The sequence below is a fragment of the Portunus trituberculatus genome, chromosome 37, assembly GCF_017591435.1.
Source record: "Portunus trituberculatus isolate SZX2019 chromosome 37, ASM1759143v1, whole genome shotgun sequence".
Taxonomy (NCBI): Eukaryota; Metazoa; Arthropoda; class Malacostraca; order Decapoda; family Portunidae; genus Portunus; species Portunus trituberculatus.
The window spans coordinates 4661687-4674186 of record NC_059291.1 but is presented as its reverse complement, the minus strand read 5'-3'; the positions used below and the strand labels follow the sequence as shown (position 1 = coordinate 4674186).

The 12500-nt window shown below is 42.5% G+C and overlaps 1 protein-coding gene across 5 annotated transcripts in view; it reads right to left on the bottom strand.

The window, feature by feature from the left end:
• LOC123514073 (inhibitory POU protein-like) overlaps window positions 1-12500 on the bottom strand; it is a 140417-nt gene that overhangs the window by 37850 nt on the left and 90067 nt on the right. For all 5 annotated transcript variants that reach the window (XM_045271671.1, XM_045271670.1, XM_045271673.1 and 2 more), the window contains one exon: window positions 4997-5290. In XM_045271671.1, coding sequence (XP_045127606.1) covers window positions 4997-5290 — 294 coding nt within the window. The remainder of the gene's footprint in view (window positions 1-4996; window positions 5291-12500) is intronic.

The window sequence follows — 12500 nt, the reverse complement described above, 5'->3', positions numbered from 1 at the left end:
AACATATCTTCCTCCTTCCTACTTCCTTCCTTTTTCAATCCTAGTCACACATTCCTCCCACACACCTCCATCCCATTCCTTCTCATTCCTTCCCATTCTTCCCTATACACACCACGTACCCTCACCCCTGTAGCGTCCCGTCCCTCTCTCCGCCCCTTCTCCGCCTCCTCCCCGCCTTTGCCTGGCTGGTGTGGGTGATGCATGGCCGGCGTGCGTCTGGCCAGCTCTTAATGTGTCCCCTGGTGGTGTCTGTGTTTGTCCGAGAGGCAAATGAGCATTGAGACCCGGTAGAGTTAGAGGGAGAGGCCGTGGTTGTGACTGACGGGTTCTTATCACGCTACTGTTACATCGTTTCTGTTTTTTTTCTTTTTTCCGATTTTATTTTCCTTTTTATTTTCTTTGTCTCTATTTCTGATTCTATTTTGTTCTTGTTCTTGTCTTCGTCGTGGTTTTCTTTCGCGTCCTTATTGTTTTTTTCTTCTCTCGTGTTTTTCCGTTTTTTTTTTCTTCTCTATTTTGTTCTTCTCTTTCTCCTTCCTCCTCCTCCTCCTCCTCCTCCTCCTCCTCCTCCTCCTCCTCCTCCTCCTCCTCTTTTCCTTTATTGGTCAAGTGTTACTGTGTATCTCCCAAAGCTGTGGTCAGTGTGGTGGACTTCTGAAGATTGAGGAGGAGGAGGAGGAGGAGGAGGAGGAGGAGGAGGAGGAGTAAGAAAGAAAAGGAAGCTGAAGAAGAGAAAAAAAAATGGATGGAACAGTACAATATATTTTTCCTTTTTTTTCTCCCTTTTCTTTAACCTCCTCCTTTCTGACCCACCTATCTCGAGCCACACACACACACACACACACACACACACACACACACACACACACACACACACACACACACACACACACACACACACACACACACACACACGTACACACACACACAGAACACGTACACAGTCTGAGCTTTATCCAGTGTAAAATAAAACGCTGTTGACATTACGAAGCAAACAAAGAAATTGTTTGTGCGCGCGGGAGCCCAAAAAACAGAGGAGGACAATACGTAACGAAAATTTATACAGTAATTGAGGCTGCCAGATGTACAAGGCCCATCAAACAAAGGGCTGCCTCGTACCTGGGGTGAGTGAAGGGTTGGGGAAGGGAAGGTAGGCAGGAAAGAGGCTAGGAAAGAGAAGGGAGGCAGTGTAAAGGGTTGAGAAAGGCAAGAGAGTCAGGAGAGAGGTTGGAAAACGGGAAGGGGGCAGAGGAAGGGCCTGGAAGGGGAAGGGAGGCAGTGAAAGGGACTGAGAAAGGTAAGGGAGGCAGGAGAGTGGCTGAGAAAGGGGTAGGGAGGCAGGGGAAGGAGCTGGAAAGGAAAGGGAAGAGAAAGAGAGGCACTGGAAGGGATGGAAAAGGGGGAAGAGAGACAGTGGAAACGCTGGGAAAGGAGAAGGGAGGCAGCAGAGAGGCTGGAAATGGGAAGGGAGGCAATGGGAAAGTTGGGAAGAGGAAGAGAGGAAGGGAAAGGGCTGAGAAAAGGAAGGGAGACGGTGGAAAGGCTGGGAAAGGGGAGGAGAGGCAAAGAAAATGGGAGACAAGTAAAGGATTGGTAGATACGAAGTTGGAAAAATAGAAGGAAGAGAAAAAGGAGCAAATGGGGTTGTGATAGAGAGAGAGGAAATGGAAAGGGAACAGATAAAAGAAAAATGTAATAAAAAGAACGAAGGAAAAATAAGGTAAATGCAATGATGAGGAGTGAATAAATGAATGAGTGTGTTGCAGATAGACAATAATTACAAGGAGGAGGAGAAAGAATATGAGAAAGAGAAGGAGGAGGAGAAGAAGAAGAAAAAGAAGAAGAAGAAGAAGAAGAATGAGGAAGAAGAGGAGAACAATGACAACAAAGTGTATAAGGAGATGGAAATGAAACCAGAAGCATAATGAAAGAAAATTAAAGAAAAAAAGTGCGAGAGAGAGAGAGAGAGAGAGAGAGAGAGAGAGAGAGAGAGAGAGAGAGAGAGAGAGAGAGAGAGAGAGAATAAACAAGGTAGAAATAACAGTGAGAAAACGGAAGGAAAAGTGAAAAATAGAATTGCAGGTGAAAGAGAAGAGAGGAAGGGGAGAGAAAGAGAGAAAGGGGAAAGGAGGAAAAGTGAGGGGGGGTGGGTTGGGTAAGGGGAGGGGCAACAGTAGGCCTACACACAACGCCTCAACCGCATAATTAGCCAGAGCGAAAATAATTACACGTCACTAATTGTTTAGGGCGCCCTCACCTGTCCCGCCGCCGCCAGAGAGAGAGAGAGAGAGAGAATAGACGGTTACAACATTAAGCAATTCTCTCTCTCTCTCTCTCTCTCTCTCTCTCTCTCTCTCTCTCTCTCTCTCTCTCTCTCTCTCTCTCTCTCTCTCTCTCTCTCTCTCTCTCTCTCTCTCTCTCTCTCTCATCATCCTCAGTTTTCCTTCTTTCCTCTCTCTTCTCCAACTCCTTCAGTTCCTCTCCTCCTTCTCCTTCTCTTGATCTTCTTTGTCTTTTTTTTCCTCCATGTTTTCATCTCCAGCTTCTTCCACTCCTTCTCTCCCACAACCACCTTCCTTCTTTTTTTTTTCTTCCTCCATTTCTCTCCATCTTTCTATCATCCTTTTCTGCCTTTCCATTTTCTTCTCTTCCTAACCTGTGTATTTCCTCCCCTCCCTCCTCCACCACCACCACCACCACCACCACCCCTTACCCTTTTCCCCTCTCTACCTCCCTCTATTCCCTACGTTTCCTTCCCCCCCTCTCCTCCTAGGTTCCCCTGGGAGCTTACACTGCCGTTGCCCTTTAAAAAGCAGCACCAGCAGCACTCAACCCGCGCCCGCAAAAAAAAAAGTGAAACAAGGAAGAAAAAAGCAAAAAAAAAAAAAGGTGACTCTTTTGGGGCCTTTTAAAAATGGTCACCGCTTTATAAAACTAGAAAGTGAAGCATTTTTCAAGGGTGCTGCAAGTCGCCCTGTGTGTGTGTGTGTGTGTGTGTGTGTGTGTGTGTGTGTGTGTGTGTGTGTGTGTGTGTGTGTTTTGTGTATTATTTTCTTTGAATCTCATAAGACTAAGAGAAAGTTTACTACCGGTCTCTCTCTCTCTCTCTCTCTCTCTCTCTCTCTCTCTCTCTCTCTCTCTCTCTCTCTCTCTCTCTCTCTCTCTCTCTCTCTCTCTCTCTCTCTCTCTCTCTCTCTCTCTCTCTCTCTCTCTCTCTCTCTCTCTCTCTCTCTCTCTCTCTCTCTCTCTCTCTCTCTCTCTCTCTCTCTCTCTCTCAAGTGACACAGACAATCCACATTTTCATCTCATTTTTATATTTTTTCCCCTCGAGTCATATATATTTTTTTCCTTCCCTCGCTCGCTCTGTGTCTGCTTCTGGCGCGGCTGTTTATCATAATTAATGTTGCTTCTTCACTGCTTCCCTCCACTTGGCCACACACACACACACACACACACACACACACACACACAGAGAGAGAGAGAGAGAGAGAGAGAGAGAGAGAGAGAGAGAGAGAGAGAGAGAGAGAGAGAGAGGTAAATAAAGGTCACAGGTAAAGTTCATGGTATGGAGGGATTAGAGATAAAGGCAGTGGTGGTGATGGTGGTGGTGGTGGTAATTAGTGTCTTCGTTAACGATTAGCCATTAGAGAGAGAGAGAGAGAGAGAGAGAGAGAGAGAGAGAGAGAGAGAGAGAGAGAGAGAGAGAGAGAGAGAGAGAGAGAGAGAGAGAGAGAGAGAGAGAGAGAGAGAGAGAGAGAGAGAGGTGTAGGGGACGTAACAAAGACAAGCAAACAAACAGAAAGACAGACTGATAAAAAGCTTCGATCGGTCAGAACACACACACACACACACACACACACACACACACACACACACACACACACACACACACACACACACACACACACACACACACACACACACACACACACACACACACACACACACACACACACACACACACACACACACACACACACACACACACACACACAGTAATATAATCGATTTACGAAAATACTTAGATTGTTTTCCTGACAATTAAAGGATGGATCTTTTTGTTCAGTGTGTTACGTAATAATGAAGAGTGAGGGTGTGTGTGGTGCGTGAATGATGAATAATGCCTGATGTGAAGCTTAATGATAATGACGCTCAGTTATGTAAATTTAAAAATACAATAAGAGTAAATAGAAAAATGGAATGTTAAGCATATCTTAATTTATGTAACGATTCGCTTATAGCATAGAAAGGTAAAGAAGATTTGATTTCAAAGCTAGAATGAAATGGGAAGGAAGCATTGCAGAAAATAGATAAATGTAAGGACTAGATACTGTAAGAAGATCAAAGGATTAGTGTGAAGAGAATTAAACTAGCTTACAATATATATATATATATATATATATATATATATATATATATATATATATATATATATATATATATATATATATATATATATATATATATATATATATATATATATATATATATATATATATATATATATATATATATATATATATATATATATATATATATATATATATATATATATATATATATATATATATATATATATATATATATATATATATATATATATATATATATATATATATATATATATATATATATATATATATATATATATATATATATATATATATATATATATATATATATATATATATATATATATATATATATATATATATATATATATATATATATATATATATATATATATATATATATATATATATATATATATATATATATATATATATATATATATATATATAGAGAGAGAGAGAGAGAGAGAGAGAGAGAGAGAGAGAGAGAGAGAGAGAGAGAGAGAGATTGAGAGAGAGAGAGAGAGAGAGAGAGAGTGAAAGACAGAAGTGACAGATGGCAAAGGAGACAGAGACCGAGTCAGGGAGGAAGAGAGAGTCAGAGACAAAGATCATAACAGTAACATAAGGGCGGGGCCACATACCTTCCAGAGACCCGCCTTGTGCGACCATCCACCCCCGCCTCCGCCCGCCCCAGCTTCCTCGCCGGAACCCACCTGGTTGGTCCTGGAGATGGGCGGTGTGTGGGGGGTGGTGGCCATGCCGGGGTGATACATCATGTCGTGTTTGAGCTGTGGGATGGCCCCGGGAGGCTGGCCATGGCCGTGCTTTGAGATGTCCACGGCAGCTAAGGCCTCTGCACGTGTTAGCAGGCCATCGTCCAGGCCAGCCCCGAAGAGTTGAGTCTGAGGCGCCAACGGAAGTGGTTTGTAGTCCTCCTGGAGAAGAGAGACAAAAGAGGTTAGGCTGTTGAAATAGTAATCGTGGTTTCAAACGTTTCCGTGTTGCCTCTTACTTCTAGTTGTTTTTATTAAGGTTACCGTGTGTGTTTACGTGATTCCAGTGATTTTCCATTGGTTTTGTATTATATTATGGATAAAATACCACGAGAACGTTATTAATCATCGTTGTGTCCTTTGAAAATAGCGTGCAGTGGGAGAAAATAACGTTTATGTCTAGTTCAGTATTGATGTTGATAGTGGTGATGGTGGTGGTGGTGGAGGTGGTAGTGGTGGTGGTGGTGGTGGTGGGTGAGTGTATGGGGAGAGGAGGGAGGGAAGTGGAGGCTTAGAGTATAAAAGGTCCATTCATTCATTCATTCATACGTGAACTTGGAAAAATAAGATCTGGAAATTAAGACGAAGAATATATTAAAATGAATTAGACCATTTCTTTTCACTTGGTTTTCTTTCTGTGCGTCGAGCGGGCAAAGGCTTGGTGTTGCCTCCCTTTCTTTGCCACGCGCTGCTGCTGCTGCTGCTGCTGCCTTCTTGGTAGTGAATAAATGAAAGACTTGAGAGTTAGTGGCTTCAATGGAGGAGTGGATGGACTTATCACACACACACACACACACACACACACACACACACACACACACACACACACACACACACACACACACACACACACACACACACATCGGAACATTTCTAGTGCATTTAGCCACTTTTGAGGATTAACTGCTAGATGAGAGCATTGGGTGGGTGGGTGGCTGGTGGGTGAGTGCAGGGGAGAGGGAGGACCATGACTGGGCTTTGTTGTGTTGTCAGGGGTGGGGGAGGGAGGGGTTGGTGTGTCATCGGGCGGAAGCAGAGGTGTTAAATGGTGTTTGTTCATGTGGAAGGGATTAGCAGGGCGCCGGACTAATGAGGTCTTGTGGAGGAAATGTTTTTATTTAGTAATTTTGGCGGCGTGTTGATCATCAGGGACGCTGGGCAGTGAAAGGTAATGTGATTATGGCTAATGTGTCGGTGTGTTATTGCGGAGGTGATGGGGGAGGGGACTGGGGAGGGGAGGATGGGTAGAGAGAGATTGTGCCGACAGACGACTGCCAAAAAACTTTTCATTAATTCCCTCAGTGTGTGTGTGTGTGTGTTTATTTATGTTAGCACAAGTAATTCATCAATGTCTTTAGAATCATATACATAACTCAGAACGCAAACACACACACACACACACACACACACACACACACACACACACACACACACACACACACACACACACACACACACACACACACACACACACACACACACACACACACACACACACACACACACACACACACACACACACACACACACACACACACAAGTTTCTAGATGATATTGAGACACAACGCACCACACACCTCATCCTCAAACTCACGGTATAGAAAGAATGCTCACACACACACACACACACACACACACACACACACACACACACACACACACACACACACACACACACACACACACACACACACACACACACACACACACTAAGCACATACTCGACTTAACAGAACCCAAGCTCCTCAAATGACAAGCAGTGATGTTGCCAATGTTCTAGAAAGCAGTGCGTGTTTCATTATGCGTGTGATAGTCTCTTGTTTATGAATGTTATGAATAGATCGACATACATAACAACTGAATATGAGAGAGAGAGAGAGAGAGAGAGAGAGAGAGAGAGAGAGAGAGAGAGAGAGAGAGAGAGAGAGAGAGAGAGAGAGAGAGAGAGGGACATGAAAATAGAGATAGCGCATAAAGTAGAAAATGTGACGGAAGGAACGTGACGGAGAGACCAGGAGGAGGAAGAGGAGGAGGAATAGCATGAGGAAGAAGGTAAGGGGAAGGAGAAAGGGGGGGAGGCCGTTGGAGGGGTCACTCAGAACACCTTTTCAGTTGGCAGTCAGGGCGGTGGCGATTCCGAAGTACCACTCAGAGCTGCGGGGACTGACAGACACCTGCCGCCTCTTCCCGCCGAGACAATCAATCTAAAATTCACCACCACGCTCAAGGAGGCTGTTCGGGGTGTAGCGGCGCCCCTCTCCCCCTCTCCCTCTCTCCCCACCCCCGACCCTCTTTCCCCGCCTACCCTCGTCGTGAAAGGCTCGGGGAAAGAAGCTGCAGGACGAGGCAGAAGAAGGCTTAGTGGGGAGGATACAAACCCTTCATGACTTCCACCTCGCGAGCATAACATCTAAAACATTCTCTCTCTCTCTCTCTCTCTCTCTCTCTCTCTCTTGACGTTTTATCTGTGGATGACATAACACACCAATTACAATTAGTACTTGTAGAACCTGCTATGAAGGTATTTCCCCACAAAAGTAAAAGTAAATACATTAAAAAGAGCAATAACACCAATATGAACGGTTATGATAAACAGTGTTATAATGCCAGAAAGCAATACCACAAAGCTAAGAACAAGCACAATAAACAAAAAAATCCTGTCACGTATAGTATTATGAGAGAGAAAAGTAAAAACTACAAAAAGAAATAACAAGGGTGAAAAATAAAGAAAATTCCATTGTTGTGAAAAAACTGAGAGAAAACAAAAGCAAAGATCCAAAATCATACTGGCAAATATTAAAAGGTGAACAAGGAGGAAACAAGGAGAGTGAACTTAATCTTGAGATATTTTACGACCACTTTAAAGCATTATTAACTATTGATAACGAGGAAATGACACCATTGACTATGAAATTAACCAAGAGAGGAATGTGCCCATATTGAACAACCCTATTACGTCTGAAGAGATAAAACATGCATCAATAAGTTGGAAAATAACAAATCACCAGGTTCTGACAATATCATCAATGAATATATTAAAAGTACTCAAGACCTATTATCCCCTCTTTATGTTAAGATGTTTAATAAAATATTGGATGAAGGAGTCTTCCCAATGGAGTGGACCATTGGAGTAATAATACCATTATACAAAAACAAGGGAGACGTCAGAGACGCAAATAACTACCGGGAATTACCTTGTTAAGCTGTATGGGAAAGTTATTTACATCCATCTTGAACAATCGTTTGAATCAGTATTCTGAAGCGAACCACATCATCAATGAAACACAGGCAGGATTTAGACAAGGATATTCAACCCTGGATCATATGTATTTGCTCAAATGTATTATTGATTTGTTTAAATGGAAAAAGAAAAATTATTTTGCTTGTTCGTAGATTATAAGAAGGCGTTTGATATGGTGTGGAGGGAAGCATTATGGTTTAAGCTGGTTAGAGATAATGTTAATGGTAAATTGTTACATGTTGTTAAGAGTATGTATAAAATGTTAGATCTTGTGTGATGGTGAATCAAAAATTGTCGGACACATTTTCGTGTAATATGGGGGTAAGGCAGGGAGAAAATTTGTCACCATTGTTATTTGCTTTTTATATTAATGACTTGCAGGACAAACTTCTTGAACTTAATTGTAAATATTTAGATTTTGATAACGAATTTCTTAATATCTATTTGAAATTATTTGTGCTAATGTACGCAGATGATACAGTATTGCTATGTGATAGTGAAGTGAATATGAAACAGGCGCTAACATCTTTGCATAATTATTGTCTAGATTGGAAGTTAAAGGTTAACTGTGACAAAACCAAAATTGTTGTATTTAGTAGAGGACAGGTACAAACAAGTAATTATAATTTTCAATTAGGGAGTGAGACTATTCAGGTTGTTAACGAGTACAAATATTTGGGTGTCTTGTTTAACCACAATGGTAGATTCAGGAAAGGGGAGTTGGCTCTTAAGGAACAGGCAACCAGGGCTCTGTATTCCATCATTGGTACTTCACGTAAATATGACTTGCCAGTTGATATTCAAATAGAACTGTTTAAAACGATGGTTGTACCTGTACTTACATATGGCTGTGAAATATGGGGTGATTGTACTATAAGGGAAATAGAATTACTACATATGAAGTTTTTGAAGCACGTTTTGTATGTACATAGATACACCAGCACAGACATGGTATACGGTGAACTAGGGGTTTACCCTCTTGATATAACTATTAAGTGTAAGATGATAAGTTATTGGTCTAGGTTAGTGACGGGAAAGAACACTAAATTAAGTTATATAATGTATAATTGCTTATTACAGTTATATACGAGCGGTCTGTATTTGTCACCATGGATAGAATACATCAAAAATATTTGTATAGAGTGTGGAATGTCATGGGTGTGGATGGCGCAGACAGTTAGTAACCCTAAATGGTTCAGAAAAGCGATTGAACAAAAATTAAAAGACTTATGGATAAACAAGTGGTACGAAAACATATCAAATAAAGGTATTTGTAATACTTACAAATTATATAAAGAAATTTATGGAATTGAAGAATACCTGCTTAAACTTAATAAAAATAATCGTATAAGTTTGTCAAAGCTTCGCACGGAAATAATAAATTACCAATCATTGTTGGTAGATATAATCAAACAGACAGAGAGGTGCGTTATTGTACTAAATGTAATAATGAATTGATAGGGGATGAATACCATGCTTTGTTGATTTGTCAAAATCAAGAAATTCTTCAATTGAGAAATAGATACATACCCGAATATTATAGATTGCAACCAAATAATTTTAAATTTGTCAAGCTGATGCAAAGTGGTAATGTAAACTTGTTAATAAATCTGGCACAGTTTATTAATGCATTGTTGCGAATGTTTAGGTGATACATAAGATTATGTACATATTGAGGGCTGTGCTCCATACTTTGTAAAAAGTCTGAGCAATAAATATATTTCTTCTTCTTTCTTCTTCTCTCTCTCTCTCTCTCTCTCTCTCTCTCTCTCTCTCTCTCTCTCTCTCTCTCTCTCTCTCTCTCTCTCTCTCTCTCTCTCTCTCTCTCTCTGTCTCTCTCTTTTCTCTGAGTCGTGATACTGAAGACTGCTTTTAAACCACCCACGCATTAACCTCCCTTTCTCCCTTCTTCCTTACTTCATCCGTTTCCTTCCTATACGCCTCCTCGTCTTATCTCCGTCTACCTCTCCTCTTCTTCCTCCTCCTTTTCCTTTTTCTCCTCCTCCTCCACCTCCACCTCCACCTCCACCTCGCATTCCCAGCACGATCTCACCGCGTTCAACTTACAGTGTTGCCAAAACATGAAGTCTGCTCTGCATTTTTAGAAGGCCAAGGTAACCCATTTCTCAGAGGGGCGACTCGACTTTATGTTGCTGTTCATTTAATGTTTTGGTCTCGCTGAGGAACGGTCGTGTATGTGTGAGGGCGCCGCAGCCACCCAAGTAACCAACCATCCAAGCCCCACGGCGCCCTCCAAGCCTTCACAGCCGCCAGCCTGACCTTACAGAGGCTTGGCGGAATTGCATGACCGGAGGAAGGGTGACGGTGGCGTGGTGGGCATGAATTATTCAGGTGCTGATGCAAGATATGCCGCCACGATCACGGATAACGGCGAGGGAGCTAGCGGCCTCAGCACCAGCGAGCGGGCGTTAGCGGTGATGGCGCGGCGGAGGAGAGTCTGCACGCCCCACTTGGTAGTAATTGGGGCGGTGGAAGGTGGCTGAGTTAGTGGCCATGATGGGAGGCCGAGGAGCTGGAGGAGACGGCGAAGAAGGCGGATGCAGAGAAGAAGGAGGAGGATAAGGATGCGGGAAGGAAAAGTAGTATCAGGAAAAGGTGGATGAGGAAAAGAAGGATAAGAAGGATGTGGATGAATAGAGGAAGAGGAGAAAAAAGAGACGGAGGAGAGATGAGTGGAGGAAAAGTAGGATGAGGACGATGAAAAGGATCTCAGGGATAAGAAAAAGGAAAAAGGACGAGGTAGAGAACATAAATGAGGAAAAAGAGAAGATGAATAGAGATAAAAAAAAGAAAGAGAAGAAAGAGAAGGAGAAAAAAAGAAACACGCCTTGCACTAATACTACTCTTCTTCTTCTGCTTCTTCTTCTTCTTTCTTTCTGATTCTGTAGTTGCGAGGTGCCTTATCGAAGCAAACACACACACACACACACACACACACACACACATACACTCTCTCTCTCTCTCTCTCTCTCTCTCTCTCTCTCTCTCTCTCTCTCTCTCTCTCTCTCTCTCTCTCTCACACACACACACACACACACACACACACACACACACACACCCTGCGATCATTTCAGCAATTAGGTGACAAACGATATTTATCCTGCCTCACGTAATGATTATCCCTTCACCATATAGATTAGATTTCCATGTGAGGTGTGAGGCGTGTGCGAGGGTAAGAGTGAGGGCGAAGGTGGCTGTGTGTGTGTGGGTGGGTGTATGTGTCTGGCAAGGGGGTGCGAGGGGACAGGTGAGATAATGACTAGTGGGACAGGTGTTGACATGACGACTGCCACGCGTCTCGAGTTCGTATAATAAGTGGGATTATCAAGGGTTTTACATGAAACTGAGAGAATAATTGATGCATGTCACTCAGTCTGTGGGAGAGAGAGAGAGAGAGAGAGAGAGAGAGAGAGAGAGAGAGAGAGAGAGAGAGAGAGAGAGAGAGAGAGAGTGTTGAGAGAGAGAGAGAGAGAGAGAGAGAGAGAGAGAGAGTGAGAGAGAGAGGAGAGAGAGAGAGAGAGAGAGAGAGAGAGAGAGAGAGAGAGAGAGAGAGAGAGAGAGTTGTAGTAGTGATCAATAACAATGGTAGGAGTGAGGTGTGAGGGTAATAGCCTTTCGTTCCGTCGAGAGAGAGAGAGAGAGAGAGAGAGAGAGAGAGAGAGAGAGAGCTGTGTTATTGACGTTATGTAAGCTTCGAGTTCGGCACTGACCTGCTTCGCTTTACAAATATACCCACGGGCACGAAGAGAGAGAGAGAGAGAGAGAGAGAGAGAGAGAGAGAGAGTCCAAAGAAATACAAAAGCAAAACCATACACCAACGCAGATTTTAAAAAGTTAGGTAAAAGTAAAGAAGAAAGAGAAGAAAAAAAGTTGAAAAAGACGAAACAAAAAACTAAAAATATAATCCTCGACAACACACACACACACACAACACACACACACACACACGAACACGAACACACTTTGGCAACACTTTCATGGAGAGACGGAAAAGGAATAGACACCGTAGAATACACACACACACACACAAACACACACACACACACACACACACACACACACACACACAGAGACACACACACAAAAGCAAGTTTGATCCTGGATATTCAC